This window comes from Eschrichtius robustus, chromosome 3, assembly GCF_028021215.1.
Source record: "Eschrichtius robustus isolate mEscRob2 chromosome 3, mEscRob2.pri, whole genome shotgun sequence".
In the NCBI taxonomy this organism is placed as follows: Eukaryota; Metazoa; Chordata; class Mammalia; order Artiodactyla; family Eschrichtiidae; genus Eschrichtius; species Eschrichtius robustus.
In genome coordinates this window covers 44,079,936-44,102,796 of record NC_090826.1, presented here as the reverse complement: position 1 = coordinate 44,102,796, position 22,861 = coordinate 44,079,936, and the positions used below count along the sequence as shown (strand labels likewise).

General features: G+C 38.7%; 2 protein-coding genes across 6 annotated transcripts in view; one reads left to right on the top strand and one right to left on the bottom strand.

Moving 5' to 3' along the window:
- Positions 1–1,319: 1,319 nt before the first annotated feature.
- On the bottom strand, positions 1,320–21,445 carry PRPF38A (pre-mRNA processing factor 38A). The gene is made up of 10 exons (XM_068539879.1): positions 21,174–21,445; positions 16,121–16,280; positions 14,434–14,555; positions 12,731–12,816; positions 6,651–6,761; positions 3,620–3,732; positions 2,974–3,000; positions 2,767–2,864; positions 2,289–2,337; positions 1,320–1,712 (listed from the first exon to the last, which is right to left on the bottom strand). Exons 1-10 carry the CDS (start codon positions 21,301–21,303, stop codon positions 1,670–1,672), a joined length of 939 nt encoding a protein of 312 aa, XP_068395980.1. The 5' UTR covers positions 21,304–21,445; the 3' UTR covers positions 1,320–1,669.
- Positions 21,446–21,650: 205 nt separating this feature from the next.
- The window catches only part of ORC1 (origin recognition complex subunit 1), a 33,118-nt gene continuing 31,907 nt past the window's right edge, over positions 21,651–22,861 (top strand). For all 5 annotated transcript variants that reach the window (XM_068539877.1, XM_068539874.1, XM_068539875.1 and 2 more), the window contains exon 1: positions 21,651–21,798. The gene's annotated coding sequence lies outside the window, so the exon portion shown is untranslated. The remainder of the gene's footprint in view (positions 21,799–22,861) is intronic.

Sequence of the window (22,861 nt, the reverse complement as noted above, 5' to 3'; positions counted from 1 at the left end):
AATAACTGCTAGGACTCTATAGCAGATACAAATAGAGGTGCTTATATTTAATTTTTAAAGGCAGTCCTATATATAGTTGTATGATGAACCATAATAGCTCTTATGGACATTTATTAGCTCAGATATTATCAGGAGAGCAATCAGTGAAGAACATGAAATCTCAAATATGATCCCAAAATGCTTTAATATTGATGCAGAAGTCCTTAAGTTCAATAGCAAGCAATAGGATGTTTATCCTATGACCAGATATGACTTCCCAAGAAACTGGATCCTGTGAGGCAGTTGGTCTTCACAATTCTTGCCAAGGACAGAGCTGCTGGAAATCATTTGATCATTTTTTCCTTTTTAAAGGAGGAAAGGTAAGAACAGGTAGACAGAACTCTTCTAGCAAAGACCCCAACACCCTCTTGATTATCAATACCCGTGGACACTATTCAGTCCTTATTTTACTTCTGTGTCCTTAGCTTCTAAACCCACTCTATTTCCGCTACCTTTCTGAATGATTCATTTCAGTTTTCAATCGGTGTTTGCACTTCTTCCTCAACAGTGCTGGTGTTGCCTATGATTCTGTTACTGGCTTTTCTTACATATACACACATCTCCCTGGGCACTGCATTCAGTTCTACACCTTCCACAATTACCTAAACATTGTCAATTCAGGGTTGGATCACTATGCTCTTATTTACGATGTCTGGGCTTTATCTAGATATACCTTAGCTGTCTCAAATTAAACTTCAAGTTAAACTGAGTGCATCATTTTCACTACTACCACAACTCTCACTACCTACCCCTCTAAAACCTGGTCTCTTCCTTGCTGTATTTTATGGTTATGTGAATGGTGCTATTGTCCAGCAACTCAGGTTAAAACCCTGAGTGGCATTAGATACTTTTCTCTCCATCAAATTTTTTCAACCTAGTTGCCCTACTACTACTGCCTAGATTTGATAATGTCAGTGCCCATAGTATAAAGGCGCTGAGCACCTTAATCTGGAATTCAAGGCTGTGGGGAAGAAGAAACAACACTGTGGAAGAATGCTATATAAAAAGTGTTAAGTTTTACTGTTTGTTGAACATTCAGTGCAACTGTTAAATGATCCAGAAGAAGCCTTACAACTGAATTCATTCTTATAAAGCTGCTGCTAACCAGTCAGTTTTCATGTTTATTACCACTTGCTGCTGCTAGAAATAAAACTTGGAGCTAATATATTTTACTGACTTGGTTTTTTAACGGTACAGCAAGCAGCAGCACAAATCTCAGGATTCTCAGAACAGTTCTAATCACAGTGTAAACCAAAACTAAACCACAGAAAAACAGGAAATGGGTGTGTCAAATTTAATAACAAGAGGGTCACCAGGTGGCCACATCCTCCCCTTGTTTCATACCTTCTGTTCCAATCCATTCTGCCCTCATAAATTTGAGTGCAAACAAGGTTGGTTGTACAAAGAGGTCAAAAGCAGCCCTTAGGAAGCATTATCTCTCAAACAAACATGTGGATTATGTTTCAAAACAAGATACAAAACTCAGCACCTCTTTCATTTAAAAAAGAAAAAGTGAAGAAACTTTTGGTTAAAAAAAAAAAAAAAAAATCCAGAATATTCTCATAGCTGCCTGGGGAGTAGATCTTCATTCTTCCACATAGACACTTGGACTAAAACCAAACTGAGTCCGTTACTCATTCCCTCTCCGGCTCTTCTTGTGGCTTTTCTTAGATCTGAAATGGCAACACATACAAATCATTAAATTTAACAGCTGTTTGGGAACCTGGGCAAGGACTTTTGAGGAAGACTGGGATATGCTAACACTGATGGGGACAGAGATGATACGCAACATTCATAAATATACTTGGTGTTTTTATGTTTAAGAGTAACACTGAGTTAGGCATTATTCTCCAAAATTTACCATTGAGGAAATGACCTCTGAGAGACTGAGTGCACCTAACAGTGTACAGCATATAGAAGTTTCTAATAAAAGTTTATCAAATGAAAGTGACTAGTCCAATGTCACTCAACTGTTAAGTGTTAAAAGTTGGGACTGAACCCCATGTCTCCTGAGATTAAAGCTCATGCCTTTATCGAAAGCTGCAATCCTACAAAGGAAAAACAAAACACAGTATATATAGTTCTAGTAATTTTCAGGGCAACAGCCCAACTTTGTCCTGTAATTAAGGAGAATTCCTGAGTATCTCCATCAATACAAGAAAATTTCAGGTCCACCTTAGTTGTAATTGGGACTTTAATTTCTGAATAAAGAGTGAAATTCTTAAGTCAAAATAGAGGTTAATCCATACCTTTCAGGAGACTTTGAGTGGCTCCTGTGTCTGTGACTACGGTGATGACCTGGGGAAGAAAAGGCTATTGAATAAGATTCTACCCTCCTATTCCTCCACTGTCATTTCTCCCAATTCCTTTCATTGGCTTAATATTTTTTGGCCTATGGTAGGGACACTGTTGGTAGCGGAGAACTGAACTCACTTCATATGTATTCACAAGGCTTTATGGCTAAATTTCAAAAATATCACATTGGGTATTTACCACTAATCTGTTAAGTCTTACTCCTATAATTTCAGATGAAAAAACTGAAGCACATCCTCCTATCAACAAAGCTGGTAAGTGACAGTTAAGATGTGAACTCTAATTTTCAAATTCTATATCCACTTCCTTTTTTTCTAGACAATATAAAGTAAGGTACTACTGTACTGCAGGAGGCTCACTGCTCCTATTACATTTCTTTAAGACAACCAATAGCAAAAGGCCCAAATGCTATACCTGGGGACTTGGAGCGGGATCTATGCCGTCTGTCTCGGGACCTGCTGCGATGACGTCTTGGACTCTTGCTCCGATGCCTTTCTCGGCGAGGGGAGGGGCTGTGGAAATGACTGGTCAGACTCCCATATCTGTCTGACAGTGTAAACACAACAACAGCATCCCCCTCCCCAAATCCCTATCCTTCATCACAAGTCACTAAAGGCCTACCTCCTTCTTTTGGGAGACCGACTCCGCCTATACGGAAAGAAAAAACAGAAAGAAGAACTTTAGTAGGTGCACTGGATATCGTAAATTGCAAAAATTAACCCAATTCTTCACCCAACTCTGTTATCCATGTCCTTTGTCATGTAACTTTAATACCCTCTGACTCCAAGTCTGGGATTGGCCACGTGACTTGCTTTGGCCAGTGGGATACTTGTACATGTGATGCAAGCAGATACTGGAAAGATACTTGCATAGTTGGGCTTGTTTGCTCTTGTATTCTGCCACTGCCATGGGAACAGGCCTAACCTCACCTAGAATGTGGCACACACAGAGAAGAGATGAGCTGCCCCAGTCACCCTAGCTAAGGCCATCCTACACTAGCTGAAAGACAACTGACTGCACCAGATGAGGGACACAGCTTGTACTCAGAAAACCTCCTATCTAAGCCCAGCTTAAACCACTGACGACAGACCTGTGAACTAAGTAAATGTCTGCCACTGAGGTTTTGTGAGTGGTTGTTTTGTAGCAACTAATACATTGACAAGCATACATTCTCCATAGGCTGGCATTTTTCCTTCCATGAAGTCCAAACTTCTACGCTACAGTGCTTAATGTCTCCCTGGAAGAGGCCAATGACTAGGGCCTTAACCTTCTGGGAGACCGACTCCTACTCCTCCGATAGCGTAGTGTGGGAGAGCGTCGGGGCTTGTCCAAGTCTCGGTAGCTTCTCCTGCGGTGATCAGGTGACGGCACTCTTTCCAACTGGAAAAGAGATAGAACGGGTCAGTGATAAGCACAGGCTTATACACAGCCATCTAGGAACACAGTTTACACTCTCCTCCCCATCCCGTCCCAAATTCCACCTCCAAGTGACTTTAAAACAGTAATTTGAATACATGGATAACCCTAAGGACAAAAAAAGCAAATAAAAAAATTTTTTTAATGTTTCTAATAATCCCATTATTGTTCTAGTGCTGGTACCATTATTCTGGGACTATGTAAGAGTAGTGAGAGGTAAGTAAGTATGCTTATCTTCTTAAGAAGATGGATTTCCAATGTGAAAGAAAAGAGATGCAGATGTAAGATCGATAAGATTAAGTACAAACTCATAGTGTACTTGAAGCGTAAAAAAATGTTTCCCCTAGCTTTGTTAACTGTAAAGTCCTAGAAACACCTGTAGAAATGAGCCCAGGCTGTGGTCTCTAAATATCATATCCCAATTAATGCAACCAAGGGCTTCTTGGAAAACTGGCTAATTCTAGGTCCAGGCTAGAAGGTAACAAGACATGACTAGAACATATATCAGAAAGCAAGGGGCTGAGACTACTATGATTGTATCAAAAAGTCTCACGTCAAGTTGAGGGGCCCCCACTGGCCAAAGATGGGACAATTTGAGCATCAACAAGGACAATAATGGTCCAAAACACACCAAATGTGCTTAAATCCATGAACTCACAATGTTACCAAGGGCAAAAGAGCTTTCCTCTTTGGGAGGATACTATCAAATCAACTCATTATTTTAAAAACTGATAAAGGGAAATAATCCAATAATTTATCTTACCTTTCTTATATAAACTGTACCTATGAAAAAATAAATGTTGATTTGGGAGGTTTCTCTTTATAGCAGTGTTACAGGTAACAAATGATGAAGAAATAATTAGAATATCACCATTTCACAACCCCTAATGGATCTAGGCAAAGATCATCAGTGGCTCCTAATATTACAAAAAGAGAGACAGCCAGACTTTGCTTATCCTGGGGGCAGTATACACTATTACCTATGAAGTAGTGTTGCTCTACTCCAAAGGGGATAAAAACCCCAAATCCAATTAAAGCCTCTAGACTCAAGAACTAGTTTACAGAAAATACACGGGACAAATGAACATGTTAAGTGACACCACAGGGACACAATCACACAAATACAGATTGTGAGAATTTGTACAGAATGTTATGACCTGATATATTTAAAATCTGCAAGAGGAAAAATTAACAATGGATGGAATTGACAGACTACAAGATGAACCAGTTACAATTTATGGACCTTGTTTGAATACTAGTTCAGACTATTAAAAATGTAGGATAGCTGGGGAAATGTGAACACTGAATATTTAATGAGATTAAGGCATCATTGTTCATTTGGGGGGTGATGATGGTATATGGTTTTGCTTAAAAAAGGGGCCCTTGTCTTTTCTGAAATATTATGAAATATATGATGGCTGTGATCTGCTTCAAGGTAACTGATAGGGGACAACTGGGTAGAGATGTGGAGGAAACAAAACAGCTGAGTTGATCACTGTTGAAGCTAGGTGATGGGTAGATGGAGGCACATTCTCTCCACTTTGGTATGTGATTAAATTTTCCATTAAAAAAAAAAAGGCTTCCCTGGTGGCGCAGTGGTTGAGAATCTGCCTGCCAATGCAGGGGACACGGGTTCGAGCCCTGGTCTGGGAAGATCCCACATGCCGCGGAGCAACTGGGCCCGTGAGCCACAACTACTGAGCCTGCGCGTCTGGAGCCTGTGCTCCGCAACAAGAGAGGCCGCGATAGTGAGAGGCCCGCGCACCGCGATGAAGAGCGGCCCCCGCTTACCGCAACTAGAGAAAAGCCCTCGCACAGAAACAAAGACCCAACACAGCCAATCAATCAATCAATCAAGTGAAAAAAAAAAAGGAGTAATTAAAATTATAAAATAAAAAAAAAAAAGAATGCCTACTTTTGGTCCTCTCACCACAGAAAAGCACCTCAGTCTTGCCTGGCTTTCAATTCATGAATGATTGCGCTTCCTTTAGCACTTAACTTAAATGGAGCCTACTAGCTCAGAGCTACACTTCCATCTACACTGTCTCAGTATCCATAGGCCAGAATTTCTTGTATTTCCCCCAGCCTTTTTCTATACATATTCTTATAATTTTAATCACAAATGTTTTAGAGCCTTTTTTTTTTTTTTTAACTTACCACAAGCATTTCCACATTATCGTATACTTTTTTTTCTTTCAGCCACACTACACGTTATGCCAGATCTTAGTTCCCCGACCAGGGATTGAACCCGCGCCCCCTGCAGTGTATGCGTGGAGTCTTAACCACTGGACTGCCAGGGAAGTCCCTATCATATACTTCTCATAATACTTATAATGGCGGCCTAATAGTCTGTTGAATTGATATAATAGTTTACCTGACTGCTCCCTGAAGGCTTGCTTGTTTTCAACTTTTCAGCATTTTAACAAGTAGTGAAAGAACATGACCATGCAGTAGGCGGGTTTTTTCCCCTAAACTAGGATTACTCCTTAGTATGCATTCAATTATGAACAGTATTGTTTTTGTCCCAAGTACTTATTTTAATAGCTACCACTTATTAGGCAATTATGTCCCAAAGCTAATGGCTTTATGTATATCATTTCATTTAATGCTCACAACAGTCCTAAAAGAAAGGTATCATAATCCTTGCTTTATAGAAGAGAAAATGGTGATTATGTAATTTGCACAAGATTATACCGCTAGTAAACAGCAAAGCTGAGATATGGATCAAGGTCTATTTAACTCTAAATTCTATACTCTTAATGATTACATATTGCATTTTTTGGTTGAAGAAAGTTAAAAATTAAAGTTTGAAAACAAAACAAGACCATTCCCATTCCCTGTAACTTTCCCTCCTCCAACCCTTAAGCTCCCAGGTGTCTGACCTTCTCATCCTCTTCTTCCTCCTCTTCGCTGGACTCCACGTCATCCATGTCCTCTTCTAGAGCGCTAACCCGAGGCTCCAGTTGCTCAGCTTCCTCTAGCACATAGCGTTTCTACAGAGAACACAGTGAGAGCTGGGGGGGCGCTTGCTATCTCCTCTATGTCCTGAAGCTGCAACACTGGGCTTCTGGGAGTGACAGAAAACCTGTGGTGCAGCAGGTGAGGCAATTTCATTTCAAAGACATCCTAGACAGTTCAAGATTTTCCTAAGGAGTTTAGCATACCTGGAATCTATATTTTTTTTTAAGTTCCCCTGTAAAGAGATAAATACAAAGTGGAAGAGAGCATCACTTTTCTATTGCCTCTATTCCCTGTGATCTTATATTCTAAGGTCACTAGAATATCAATCAGTATAGGTATAGCCTTGAATAAAAAATATGGGCTTCACACACAAGGGCCAATAGTTTGAGACTGTGTTGGCTGGTAGTTCTGCCAGGAGAGGCTCAGACCAGAATATAACCCAAGAGATCCACTGAGACTCAGCCCAGTTTGGGGGTTTGGGTCCTGCTCTGAAGTAGCACCAACTCTCGACTAGACCCAGAATTTAGGGGCGCTGTCTACAGTCATGCATTTTGAACAAGGCTCAGTATATAAACAATCCATCTCCTGGTTCCATTTCTTCTAAGATGTGGCTTAGCAGTCCTTACTGAGTGTCTAAGGACCTGAAAGGCAAAGGTGAGTTTAAAACTGACAAATGGACTGGCTGGGTCATAAGACCCCTTACCATTTTTTGTGCCAAGGACATAAAGATCATTGGATGGCCCTAAAATAAACTAACATTTGTTCTCTATTTTGCTCTCACTTATCACTAACAAAATTCTATAAAGATTAGGAGAAATGAGACAAAGATGCCATTTAGTGAAGTCAATCCCTTGAAAAAGGGCTCCTTGGAAAGGATCACCACAGTCTGGGATCTAGGACTGCATCAGACAGGGCGTCTAGAATCCCTAATGTTCACCAGACTTGGAAGTGACTGAAGTCAATGTATTAACTTACAGTATCTGTGTTTGACAAAATTAGAATTCATTCCAGAGCAACTCCTTGCCAATGTCAGGGCACATGAGAAGCTAAATTGATGCCCTATGAGTTGCTTAATAGGAACAGAAATCAAAGCAGAAGGTGGTCTTAAGGGTCGTTTCATCCAGGACATAGATAGGCCCACACCAGAACACACCTCTTGGTGATATAACAGGTATCAGTCATATTTCAATTTCTCTCTCCTCAGTGAGGGTTGCTTTGTGGTCTTTCCTTCTAGCCTACAGGCAGGCTACCTCATTTGCGTCAATATGCTTGCTTAGAGATGACTGAGCATTGGAACCCTTAGTTACAACTGACTGCACTTCAGAGTATTCCATTTCTTGCAGTATTTCTAAAAATAACAGTAGCAGCTAAGGATAATAAATGTGAGAATTGGGCCCTGAAATCAGGTTTTCAGATTTGAAATGTCATTCTTTTCACTACACAGTCTACAGTAGCCAATATGGAAAAGGAGAAATAATTTTCAGAATTATTTTCTAGGATTTTCTGTAACTGAGTCACTGTGGAGGAAGAGTCGTTCATTGCATTTAACTGTGAGCACTCATCTACCAACTACCTTTGTCCATCTGGTTTGCTGCCTCGAGCAAATTTACCTGACCCATTTATTATGTATCTGTAATCCATTCTATTCTCTACTTTGAAGTTTTTCAGATCCCTTTGATCTGTTTTTTATTGAGGTGAAATTCACATAATACACAATCAACAATTTTAAAGTATAAAATTCAATGCTATTCCATCACCACCTCTCACTAGTTTAAAAACTTTCTCATCACACCAGAAAAACACCCCATACCTATTAAGGAATCACTCCTCATTCCCCCTTCCCTGAATCCACTGGTAACCGCGAATCTGCTTTGTCTCTATTTATTTGCCTAGTCTGAATATACCGTATAAAGAGAATCATATCCTATGTGACCTTTGATCTTTAAATTATTCCTTATAGTTTATATCTAGCAAGGAAATGAGCACCTCAAAGCAGGTGGGACACAGCAAATTGCTTCAGAATTACTGAGCTGCAGTAGGATCAAAAAAGAGACCTGAAGTTCTGGATCCTCCCAGTTTGGGTTTCTGTGGTTGCTTAAAACTTAAGAATTTGCTCCCATCCCCCATCTTAAACACTGTTTCTGCGACCCTTTCATTAATGCTGCTGATTCTTACATAGACATCAGAATAAGAGAATAGTAGAGCACTAAGAGCAAAAGACCCTTCCTCTACAGGTATTCCAATGACTTTTGCAATACATTTTATAGTTTCATTGAGGTATAATCGATACACAATAAACTACATTTTTAAAGTATACAATTTGATGAGCGTTGAGTTGTACTGTATACAACTGTAAGCCATTACATCAATATAATGGATATATCCACCCCACCCAACAGTTTACTTGTGCTCCTTTGTGATTTCTCATTCCCTTTCCTCCCCACTCCCTTACCCTGCACCTAGGCAACCACTGTTCCTTTTTGTCACTATAGTTTACATTTATTAGAAAGGAATTACACAGTACATACAGTTTTTTGTCTTTTTTCACTCAGCACAATTACTTTGTGATTCATCCACGCTGTTGTGTATCCATAGTTCATTTTTGCTGCTGAGTAGTACCAATGTATGGACACATCACAATCTGTATCCATTCACTTGATGGACATTTGGGCTGTTTCCAGTTTCTGGCCATTACAAATAAAACTGTTACGATTATCTGTGCTTATGTCTTTGTGTGGACATGTGCTTTCATTTCTCGAGTAAATAACTTAGAAGTGGAATAGCTGGATTGTATGGTTAACTACTTAAGAAACTGGCAAACTTTTCCAAAGAGGTTGTACCATTTTATATTGTCACCAATAGGATATGGAGACTTCCAGTTCCTCCACATCCTCGCCAACACCTGATAGGGTCAGTCTGATTTTACACATTCTACTAGGTATGTAGTGTATATTACTGTGCCTTTAATTTGCATTTCCATAATGATTAACGGTATGGAACAACTTTTTATGTGCTATTGGCCAACTATATATTTTCTTTGGTAAAATGTCTATTAGAATCTTTTGTTCATTTGTCCACCGAGTTGTTATTCAGTTCAAGAGTCCTTTATATAGTATAGATTCAAGAACTTTGGTGGATATATGTTGCGCAAATATATTCTTCCAGTCTGTGGCCTGCCTTTTTAGTTCTGTAATAGTGTCTTTTGAAAGGGAAGTTTTTAATTTTTATAAAGGTCAATTTATTAATTTTTAATAAATCATGGTTTTATGTCTTATTATAGGAATTTGTCAAACCCAAGGTCACTAAGATTTTCACCTACATTTTTCTTCTTTATGTTATACTCTTAGCTTTTATGAGACTATTATCCCCTTCAAGTTTATGAGCTAAGGGTAGAGATTCATTGGTTTCCATATGGCTATTCAACTGTTTTAGCACCATTTGTGGAAAAGATTATCCTTTCTCAACTGTATTGCCCTAACATCTCTGTAGAAAACCAACTGACCATATATATGTACACTTATTTCTGGTCCCTTTACTTTGTTCCATTTATCTACTTGTCTAGCTTTATGCCAACACAACACTGTCTTGGAATCAGGTAGTGTTTGTCCTCCTAATTTGTTCTTTTTCAAAGTTGTTTTGGATATTCTAGGTCCTCTGCATATTCATATAAATTTGAGAATCAGTTTGTCAAGTTATATCAAATTTTATTTGGATTTTGATTGGAACTGAATTGAATCTACAGACTAATTTGGGAGAATTGACAACAATTCTAAGTCACGGTATAAAATATACCATGGACATGATATATCTCCGTTTACTTAAGTCTTCTTTAATTTCCATCAGTAATGCAATGTTTTATAGTTTTAAGTCTTACACATCTTTTGACAAAATTATCCTTAATTATTTTAAATTTTTTGATACTGTTGTAAATGGTATCTTTTTAGCAAAAATTCAAATTCCAGTTGTTTATAGCTAGTGTGCAGAAATACAACCGATTTTTGTACATTGACCTTGTATCCTGCAATTCTGCATAAACAGATGAATGGGTAAACAAATTGTGGTATATCCATACAATGGAATACTATTCAGCAACAAATGAAATAAAAAACTATTGAAACGTGCAACAACATGGATAAATTTCAACTCTCCACTATAGACCATTCCCTTTCTCTTTAGGCTACCTACTATATCTGTTTTCTCTTTGTATTTTACAATATTATTTTTAAAATCATATGCTGTAAGACTCATTCTTGAAAGATGCTTCACGGACAATCATTTCTCACTAGGAAAGGGAGGTAAGACGATAAAGATGATATTTAAGGTGGGTCAGTCTCCCATTCCTGACCTTCCTTTCATCTGTTTTATATCCTAGATGTGTTTATATGAAGATCAATTTGAAAAAAAAGCTGCTCACAAAGCTTAAAAACCTACTCTACTACAATCTCCTTAATATAACATTTTAAAGAACAAAATTTTCTTGTGTTATTCACTTTTAAAGCCCTACCCTTCAATCACTTTTTCTGTTTTCTTCTCACTCCCAATCTCCTATCTTTCTCATAGACATGAAGACTGCTTATTAGGAGGACCATAAGAAAAAAGCAAACAACCCCATTAAAAAAAAATGGACAGAAGAATTAAATAGATATTTTTCCAAAGGGGACATGCAGATGGCCAACAGGCACATGAAAAGATGTTCAACATCACTAATCATCAGGGAAATGCAAATCAAAAAAGCCACAATGAGATATCACCTCACACTTGTCAGAATGGCTATCATCACAAAAAATGCAAATAACAAATGTTGGCGAGGATGTGGAGAAAAGGGAACCCTCATATAGTATCGGTGGGAATGTAAATTGGTGCGGCCACTGTGGAAAACATTATGGAGTTTTCTCAAAAAAAATAAAAACAGAACTACCATATGACTCAGCAATTCCACTCCTGGGTAAATACCCAAAAAAACCCAAAACCACTAATTTGAAAAGATACATGCACACCAATGTTCACAGAAGTATTATTTACAATTGCCAAGACATGGAAACAACCTAAGTGTCTGTCAACAGATGAATGGATAAAGAAGATGTGGTACATATATACAATGGAATATTACTCAGCCATTAAAAAGAACAAAATAATGCCACTTGCAGCAACATGGATGGACCTAGAGATTGTCATACTGAGTGAAGTCAGTCAGACAGAGAAAGACAAATATATGATATCACTTATATGTGGAATCTTAAAAAAATGGTAAAAATGAACTGATTTACAAAACAAATAGAGTCACAGATGCAGAAAACAAACTTATGGTTAGCAGAGGGGGAAGAGGGGGGAGAGATAAATTGGGAGATTGGGATTGACATATACACACTATTATATATAAAATAGATAACTAATAAGGACCTACTGTATAGCACAGGGAACTCCAGTCAATACTCTGTAATGACCTATATGGGAAAAGAATCTAAAAAAGAGTGGATATATGTATAACTGATTCACTTTACTGTACACCTGAAACTAATACAACCTTGTAAATCAACTATACTCCAATAAAAATTAAAAAAAAAAACCTAAAGTATATTGTCATAATTACATTAATTTTTTATAAAGAAATATAATAATATATGTATATTTGGAACAAAAAAGAAAATGTAGTATATATATACAATGGAATACTACTCAGCCATAAAAAAGAATGAAATTTTGCCATTTGCAGCAACATGGATGGACTTGGGGGATATTATTATTATTTTAAAATTATTTACTGTACAATGCAGGGAATATAGCCAGTATCTTATAATAACTATAAATGGAGTAGAACCCTTAAAAATTGTAAATCACTATACTGTATACCTATAATGTACATAATACTGTACATCAACTATACTTCAATTAAAAAAAATTCTGAGCTCCATGGTGTTTTATCATGTATGCGTGTAAAGAGATCTTTACACACATTTTATTGTGTACTGTGTATTGTGTGTGTATGACCTTTATCTCTTACCTGTAGCCGGGGCAGAATGATATCACAGACTCTCTCACTGTGCAGTAGTTCATCAATAAATTCATCCACATGCATCAGTTCAAACTCTGAAAGAAAAAATCATAAGCTCAAGTAACTTGGAAATAAATTTAAATAACCAAAAAGTAAAAGAAGTGTAAGACTCTTTATGTAAGATATCTAACAGCGTACTTGGTATAGAAAGTGTGAATTCTCTGCAGCTTCCCTTTGCCTGCACATTCACTAATAAAGCTATTGCAGTGTGGCAGTTACACTGAAGGGACTACTGTCAAACCTGGGCTCAAACTACAGCCTTTCATATTCTTGTCATCACCACCTATCTTCATTCATTCAACTCCCTTTTATTGAGGCCATTTATGTGCCATGCCTCTTCTAGGAGCTGGGGATAAAGGGATGAATGAAGCTGTCCCAATTAGCAGGAGAGACAAACACAAAAACAAGCACAAAGAGTCCTGAATTGTAATGGGGTAATGTTCATGAATAAAACCTATAACTCAAGTGCAATTTCTCATGTGAACCCACTAAGTTCCTGAATATAGAATATGTATCTTTTCCCCTGCATGGGTCAGCAAACTTTTTTTAAATTGACGTATAATTGACTAACAACATTATATTAGTTCCAGGTGTACAACATAGTGATTTGCTATTTTTAAGAATCATGTATCTCATATGGTAAGTGGAGCAATAGCTTTTTAGAATGTCTATGGTAAACATTACATTAGTTCAGTGGTTCTTAGTTCTTAGTTCAGTGGTGTTGCCCCCTGCAACTATGGGGTGCTCTAGTGGGTAGAAGCCAGGGATGCTACTAAACATCCTATGATGCACTGGACAGCTCCCCACAACGAAGAAATATCTGGCCCAAATTGTCACTAGGTTTAAAAACCCTATCTTAGTTTAACATAATATAGTCATAACTAAGTAATTTCATGATGGCCATGACCATGTCCATTTGTTCACCATACTATTTCCAGTACATAGCATAGTACCTGCCATAACATTGACACCTAATATGTATTTATTCAATGAATGAATAAGTTAATAAAAGTTTAAAGAATAATACCAAATTCTTAACTTCTACTCCTTAGTGTAATATGTAGAGGGTAAAGGCAAATGCTACTAATCTTTTGTTATGATATTAAGTGAGAAAAAGTTCTGACTGCATTCCCTGAATCCCATTTTACCACAAAATGTGTCTCTTTGTAAAAGGTATGGAGCTGCCCCTCCTGGATACACTTATTATTTTTCAGTGGGATTCCTACATAAGTATGAGTACAGTCTATATACTGCAAGGTGAAGTATCGTACAAGAGAGGCCAGTAAAAAGAACTGTGAAGGTGTAATGTATGGAAAACTAACCTTGTCTGGGAGGTCTGGAGAAGGATTTTACAGCGAAGGTCATTCAGGAGCTAGATCTTTATGGGATGGAGTACATGATGCAAAGCAAGGATTAACATGAGATGCAGTTGGAAAGGCAGGCAGACGGGCAGACTGGGTAAGGTCGAAAGGAAGCTAGTAGTCTAATGGAGTACTACTCCCCATGAGAGAGAAGGAGGACCTGACTGAAGACAGTAACAATCTGGACTAAGAGCAACACTCACAGTGTATGTGACAATGTGACACTAGAGATACTGGTGAAATAAAAACTGGCTCAGGGATGAAGGTCTAGACACCTGGCACCATACTCACCTCCATTTCGGTTCTGGCTCTTGATTTTTCTATAGTCGTTGTATAGAGGCTCCAAGTACTTGTAGCAATCAATTGCAGTGCCTGTCAACCTCATGTAAAGTGCTCCCAACATGCGGACATACCTGACAGATAGATGACAGTGAAACAACAGGCCATCCTAAAAAGTTCCTGAGTTTTACAACTGGCTTTTCTCATGACAGTAGTGGATAAACAAGTTCTTTCTTCTCTTTGGCAGATGAGAAAGCTAAATTTTTAGAAGCAGCATGGGGCAGTAGAAAGATAGCTAAAATATGGAGACCTGTGTTCAAGTTCTCATTCTACCACTTACTGGCTGTGGTTACTTAGGATATGCTGCTCAACTTTCAGGGTCTATTATATCATCTGTAAAACTAAGATACAACCTATTTACTTCATGGGATTATTTTAAGAATCAAATGAGATACTAAATTTAACAACCGAAAGTATAAGATTTATTTACTAACAATACAACCAATTTACATAGACATGAATATATAAATTGTTGCTAGGAAGCAGAATGCTGGTTATGGAAAAAAGTCAAAGTCATCTGGGTTCAAATTCTGATTCCATTATTTACTAACTCTGTAACACTGGGCAATTTACTTGCTTTCTCAATCCTTATAAAATGTAGCTGATAGTCCCTAATTTGATGGCTTGGTGTATTAAGTAAAAAATGTATGTAAGGTGCTAAGCATAGCATATAGCACACAGTAAGTGCCTAATAAAAGTTAGCTGTTTTCTAGCCATTAATGTTTGTAAGATTCCTTTCTTTTCCCTTTCTCCTATATCCCAACTACCCACTCAAATCTCCACTTGGATAAAGAGTAGGCATTTGAAACTCAACAGTTTCTGTATATGACAAACAAGATAGAGTGGCAAAGGATATGGACTCTGAAACTAGCTTTGCCACTTACCAGCATTTGACCTTGGGGAAATCAATCTCTCTGTGCCTCAGTTTCCTCCCCTATATAATAGGGATAATAATTTTACAGGGTTTTTGTGAAGTTTAAATAAATTATTATATTAAATTTTTTAGAATAGAAGGTGGCACATAATAATCTATTATTATGTCTGTCTCCTATACTTGTCTGTGAGCTCCTTGAAAATGGATAATAAAATAATAAGAGCAGCTTATATTTTTGGGCCATATACCCTGCAACAGGCACTGTGTTGGGAGGTTTACTGTTCTGTCTTCCTTAATCCTCACATCTGTCCTGAGTTGGTATTACTGTTTCATTTTATAGGTAAATAAAGTAAAATTTAGAAAATTAAGTAACTTCTCCAAGGTCACAGCTAATAAGTAACAGGGTCTGGACATGAACCTACATTTAACACCAAAGTTTCCCTCTTCTTTACCACACTATGTTGTTTTCTTCATCCTTAAGCATTCAGTGCTACCAACATATTAGGCACTCACTTCTGCTTAATATATGCTCAGTGAGTTTGTGAAATACTGTTTTTGGGGGAAAAGCCATCAAGACTGAGACAGTGAAGGAGAAGGTCAATACAGTCAAAACAGACAAAACACAAACTCAAGAGGCTCAAGAGCAAAATCCTAGAGTGGAACTCTGTGGAAATGAGATACACTGTTTTCACTCCTCTTAACTAAAGCCAAATTCTGGACCATGAAATTGAAGTTTTTATATTAGCTAATAAACATTTCACTCACTTGAAATCTTCATTTTTGATAAACTCTACAATGATATCCTTCTCGGGTTGAATCTGAAGCATCTTCAAGGTCAAACACAGAAAGGGAGTTGGCTTTATGTTGCCACCATAGACACCACCCACAAATCTTAACTCCATGGCTTTATCGACTACAAGTTCAGCTAAAAAACAAAAACAGAGTGGCATCTCAGACACATCAGGACTAAGCTTTTCCAGGTTTGAAGTGGAGAGAAGTTAAAGCTAGTTCAACGTTTGGTGCTCCTGAATTAACAGTTTAATACTAGGAGAACAAGAGTGTAATAATAATAATTAATAATAATAATAATAGCAGCAGCCAATATACAATAAAAGATTATTACATAACAGGTACTCTGCTAAGCATTTCATATTATCTCATTTAATCTTCACAACAAGCCATGGAGGTAAGTTCTAGCATTGCCCTTGTTTTCAGCTAGGAAAATGAGGGCTAAGAAAGACTAAGTGATTTGCTCAAGGTCCAAAGCCAGAAAGTGGCAGGGCCTGGGTTTTAATCCAAGCAGTCTAACTTCAGAGTCCGTGCTTGGCATCATGTTAGGAGAAAAAATGCCAGATTAAGAGTTAGAAGAAACAAAACAGTAACAACAAACAACTCCTCAATAGCTACACAACCTTGAGCAAACTTCATCTAGACAATGGGAATAATAACCTTCCAATACTGCTGTCAAAATCAAACACTAGGGAAATACAGATCAATGGAACAGAGATAAACCCATGCACCTATGGTCAACTAATCTATGACAAAAGGAGGCAAAAATATACAATGGAGAAAAGACAGTCTCTTCAACAAGTGGTGCTGGGAAACTGGACAGCTACATATAAAAGAATGAAATTACAACACTCCCTAACACCATACACAAAAATAAACTCAAAATGGATTAAAGACCTAAATGTAAGACTGGACACTATAGGGCTTCCCTGGTGGTGCAGTGGTTGAGAATCTGCCTGCTAATGCAGGGGACACGGGTTCGAGCCCTGGTCTGGGAAGATACCACATGCCGCGGAGCAACTAGGCCCGTGAGCCACAACTACTGAGCCTGCGAGTCTGGAGCCTGTGCTCCGCAACAAGAGAGGCCACGATAGTGAGAGGCCCGCGCACCGCGATGAAGAGTGGCCCCTGCTTGCCACAGCTAGAGGAAGCCCTCGCACAAGAAACGAAGTCCCAACACAGCCAAATAAATAAATAAATAATAATTAAAGGTGCTAATAATTAAAAAAAAAAAAAGACTGGACACTATAAAACTCTTAGAGGAAAACAGAGGAAGAACACTCTTTGACATAAATCACAGCAAGATCTTTTTTGACCCACCTCCTAGAGTAATGGAAATAAAAACAAAAATAAACAAATGGGACCTAACGAAACTTCAAAGCTTTTGCACAGCAAAAGAAACTATAAACAAGATGAAAAGACCACCCTCAGAATGGGAGAAAATATTTGCAAGCGAATCAACTGACAAAGGATTAATCTCCAAAATATATCAACAGCTCATGCAGCTCAATATTAAAAAAACAAACAACCCAATCAAAAAATGGGCAGAAGACCTAAATAGACATTTCTCCAAAGAAGACATAAAAATGGGCAAGAAGCACATGAAAAGATGCTCAACATCACTAATTATTAGAGAAATGAAAATCAAAACTACAATGAGGTATTACCTCATACCGGTTAGAATGGGCATCATCAGAAAATCTACAGACAAATGCTGAAGAGGGTGTGGAGAAAAGGGAACCCTCTTGCACTGTTGGTGGGAATGTAAATTGATACAGCCACTATGGAGAACAGTATGGAGGTTCCTTAAAAAACTAAAAATAGAATTACCATATGACCCAACAATCCCACTACTGGGCATATATCCAGAGAAAAACCATAATTCAAAAAGACACATGCACCCCAATGTTCACTACAGCACTATTTACAATAGCCAGGTCATGGAAGCAACCTAAATGCCCATCAACAAACAAATGGATAAAGAAGATGTGGTACCTATATACAATGGAGTATTACTCAGCCATAAAAAGGAACAAAATTGGGTCATTTGTAGAGACGTGGATGGACCCAGAGACTGTCATACGGACTGAAGTAAGTCAGAAAAAGAAAAACAAGTATCGTATATTAACGCATATATGTGGAATCTAGAAAAATGGTAGATGAACTGACTTGCAAGGCAGAAATAGAGACACAGATGTAGAGAACAAACATATGGACACCAAGGGGGGAAGCGGTGGGGGGTGGGGTGGGCGTGGTGGTGTGATGAATTGGGAGATTGGGATTGACATACATACACTAATATGTATAAAATAGATAACTAATAAGAACCTGCTGTATAAAAAAATAAAATTTTTTTAAAAATCAAAAACTAGGGACTTCCCTGGTGGTCCAGTGGTTAAGACTCCGCACTCCCAATGCAGGGGGCCCGGGATCGGTCCCTGGTCAGGGAACTAGATCCCACATGCCACAACTAAGACCCAGCTCAGCCAAATAAATAAATATTAAAAAAAAAAAAAATCAAACACTAGCTGTGTGAGCTAGGGCAAGTCATTTCACCTCACTTTGAGCCTGTCAGTTCAAATTTGAATAATAAAGGTACAAAGTTAAGGGCTATAGTAAGAATCAAATGAGATAATGCAAACAAATGCTAATACCTACCTGACACACAGATAATAAATAAATAAATAAATGTTAGGTACTATTAATGGGAAACCACTTTATAAATCAGACTTCTCCAAGTTCCCTTAGGAAAAATTCTATATTAATTCATTCCATATTACAGTTGGCAATTTATATAGGTGCCAAGTACCAGAGATACAGGTAGAGGGATAAAGAAGAGGGACACAATGACTACTCTTATGGAGTTTACAGTCAGGCAAGGCAGAAAGCATTAAAAAAAATATTGAAAGTGTGATCAGTAGTTGAAAGAAGATGCAGAATGCAATGAAAATACATGACAAGGGAACATAACCTAGTGTTGGGGGGAAAAAGGTCATGAGTCCACTTTTGGACATACGGAGTTGGCATGCCTTGGAATCAGAGACTTAGATCTCAGGGAGAGATTTGGGCTGCAGAGATAAATTTAAAGGCATCTATATATATGAGGTAACTGTGGTACGGAGATCATCCAAGAAGAAAACTATGGAATGAGAAAAAGCCCCCAAAGTAAACCTTACATGACTCCAAAATTTAATGGCGACTCAGAGAAACAATATGACTCATCCATGGACACACAGCTAGGGTGGTGGCAGAGCGGTAACAGCACAGGAGTAGTTAACAATGGTAACAGCACCACCACCACCACTGATCACTGAGTGCTTTTTATTAACATATAGCTGTAACTATACCAAACACTTTTTTCATCTTATGTTTTCCTTTGCTGTGCAAAAGCTTTTAAGTTTCACTAGGTACCATTTGTTTATTTTTGTTTTTATTTCCATTTCTCTAGCAGGTGGGTCAAAAAGGATCTTGCTATGATTTATGTCATAGAGTGTTCTGCCTATGTTTTCCTCTAAGAGTTTTATAGTGTCTGGCCTTACATTTAGGTCTTTAATCCATTTTGAGTTTATTTTTGTGTATGGTGTTAGGGAGTGTTCTATTCATTCTTTTACATGTAGCTGTCCAGTTTTCCCAGCACCACTTATTGAAGAGGAAGTCTTTTCTCCATTGTATATTCTTGCCTCCTTTATCAAAAATAAGGTGACCATATGTGCATGGGTTTATCTCTGGGCTTTCTATCCTGTTCCATTGATCTATATTTCTGTTTTTGTGCCAGTACCATACTATCTTGATGACTGTAGCTTTGTAGTAGTCTGAAGTAGGGAGCCTGATTCCTCCAGCTCCATTTTTCTTTCTCAAGATTGCTTTGGCTATTCGGGGTCTTTTGTGTTTCCATACAAATTGTGAAATTTTTTGTTCTAGCTCTGTGAAAAATGCCAGTGGTAGTTTGATAGGGATTGCATTGAATCTATACATTGCTTTGGGTAGTATAGTCATTTTCACAATGTTGATTCTTCCAATCCAAGAACATGGTATATCTCTCCATCTGTTTGTATCATCTTTAATTTCTTTCATCAGTGCCTTATAATTTTCTGCATACAGGTCTTTTGTCTCCTTAGGTAGGTTTATTCCCAGGTATTTTATTCTTTTTGTTGCAATGGTAAATGGGAGTGTTTCCTTAATTTCTCTTACAGATTTTTCATCATTAGTGTATAGGAATGCAAGAGATTTCTGTGCATTAATTTTGTATCCTGCTACTTTACCAAATTCACTGATTTTCTGGTAGCATCTTTAGGATTCTCTATGTATAGTATCATGTCATCTGCAAACAGTGACACCTTTACTTCTTTTCTGATCTGGATTCCTTTTATTATACTAAACACTTTTTATACATTTCATTTAATCCTTAGAACAACCCGTTGACCTTTGAGTTCGGTATTACTATGCTCATTTTACAGTAAAGAAAGCCATGGTTCACTGGGGTAACACAGCTCCAAAAAGAGGAGCCAGAATTCAACAAAGATCAAAGACTACCTGGAAGATTTCTCTGAAGAGAAATATATACATTTTATATATATATATATATATATATATATATATATAAAATATATATATATTAAATATATATATATATTTATATTAGGACTGGGATGTGGAAATACTGCAAATGGTCCAGATTTGAGGATAGGAAGATCATGAATTGGTTTCAGGCATATTGACATTCCTTTAAGACCTTCAGGGTCCCTGTGCTTAACACTGTTTGGAACCCAGCAAGTTATCATTAAACATGGAATGACTGAAAGAACCGCAACGTGACACCTTTCCGAATGAGGTCCTATCAGATCCATCTGTGTTCCCAAAGCCCAACACAAGACTAGGCACAGAGTAGGCGCTCAGGTTTTTCTGAATGACTGTCAATGATTCCCCTCTAGTCTCACCCCCAGGGGGCCAGTCCTATCGGACTGGTCTGGAGAACTGGGCCACAGGACGACCGGGGTTGGGGCTGGGGGATTGGCGCGCTCTTGCTCACCTGTAAGGCCAAAGCACTCCTCTTTCCAGTATTTGGACTCATAAATGCGCGTCCGAATGATCTTCTCCACCAGATACTGAGGGTTGGTGCCGTGGATGCTGTGCGCATCTTTTACAGTACGGTTCGCCATTTTAGACCGCCTTCCGTTCTATTTCCGTCGGGTCCTTTAGGACGTCACATCCAGGTTAAAAAACCGGAGTGGAATGGAGAAGGACGGAGGAAGTCTCACTAAATAGCTTGGTCGACCATCTTGAACCCGGAAATGTTTTAGAGTCGGGCACTTTCTTGCGCGAACGGCGTAGCGTACCGAATCAATGATGGCCTCTGCCCGTTGACGGATATACGTCCTGCGTCCCCTCCTTAGATGGGCGGGGCGGAAGGGCTGGCTGCTGACGGAACGTGGAGACAGCCTGGGGGCGGGGCTACGGCGTTGGCGGGAAATTTCTTTTTCTCCACCTTCTTTCAATTCCTAGGGAGGCCCCCGCTTCGGCTCCGGTACGCGGCTGGTAGCTGTAAGAGGAGTGCCCCTGGGGCAGGTAGATTTGCTGCAGCTCCACGAGCTCCTGAAGCGGGGACGGTGGGAAGCGGAGGGCTTGCGCCCAGCTCCAACAAACTGCGGCACCCGGTGAGTGGAGTCCCACGGGCTGGAGAGGGATCTGAGCCGCGGGACTGAGGAATTTGTTCTCTGTGGACTCATTCAGCCATTATCCATTCAGCAGATAATGTACTAAGCGCCTATTAAGTGCCAGGCACGTTCTAAGCCCGTTAGGAACGTTTTACTTTACACATTGCGATTTCTAACACCTTTTCTCCCGGGGACTGCGACTTTGTAGCGGGGAAACCGAAAGCCCACAACAGAAAAGCGTGAACACTCCTGTCCTCAGCGCCCTGAGACTCTCAGTAATGACCTGAACCACGTGAACCTTCCATCTGCATGGCCCTTGTGAAGCAGTCGCATCTTTTCCTCATTTCAGCGTAGTGTATGTAGCAAGCACCACAGGGAAGGCGGAGCAGCAGAAGTTATTACCCGATTTTACGGATGTAGCAGTTGCTCCCGGAGAGAAAGAGACTTGTCTAAGTCCCTTTTTGTGACTAAGCGGCCTGAGCTCCTACCCAGGTCTTTTTTTCCCCAGAAGAGCTGCTCTTAACTGCTGGGCTCTCATCCACCTTCTTTCCAGGAGGAGAGGGTAATGGCACCTCTTTTACTTTCTCTAGTCTAACCCCGGGATAGAAGGGCCTTCTATTTTGACAGTTGGAAAAAGCACTGGACTTAGAGGCATGAGATGCGAGATTCTTATCTTGGACTATCTGCCAAATTGCAATGATCAGATATGGCAGTTTTCGATTTTAGTTATCTCTAAAAGTGGTACCCTCTTCCCTACTGTATTGGGTGGTTGTGAATGCCATTGGAGGTTTCTGGTGTGAGATCATGTTTATGAAGTCCCTCTGCAACAGTTTTTAATGTAACAAAGGGCAATATAGGGACTTTAGAAGGTTTATGAATTCCCTGAAATTAAATGCAAAATTTTGTGTGAATTGTATGTGTTTCATAACATTCATCAAATTATTTAAAAAAAAAAAAAGAATTACTGTCCCTTACACATAAATGCACTGGGGAAGTGAATTGACCATTTTGCATTTTCTCACTTTATCCTCAGTAATTCTAGAATAGTGCCTGGCACAGAATG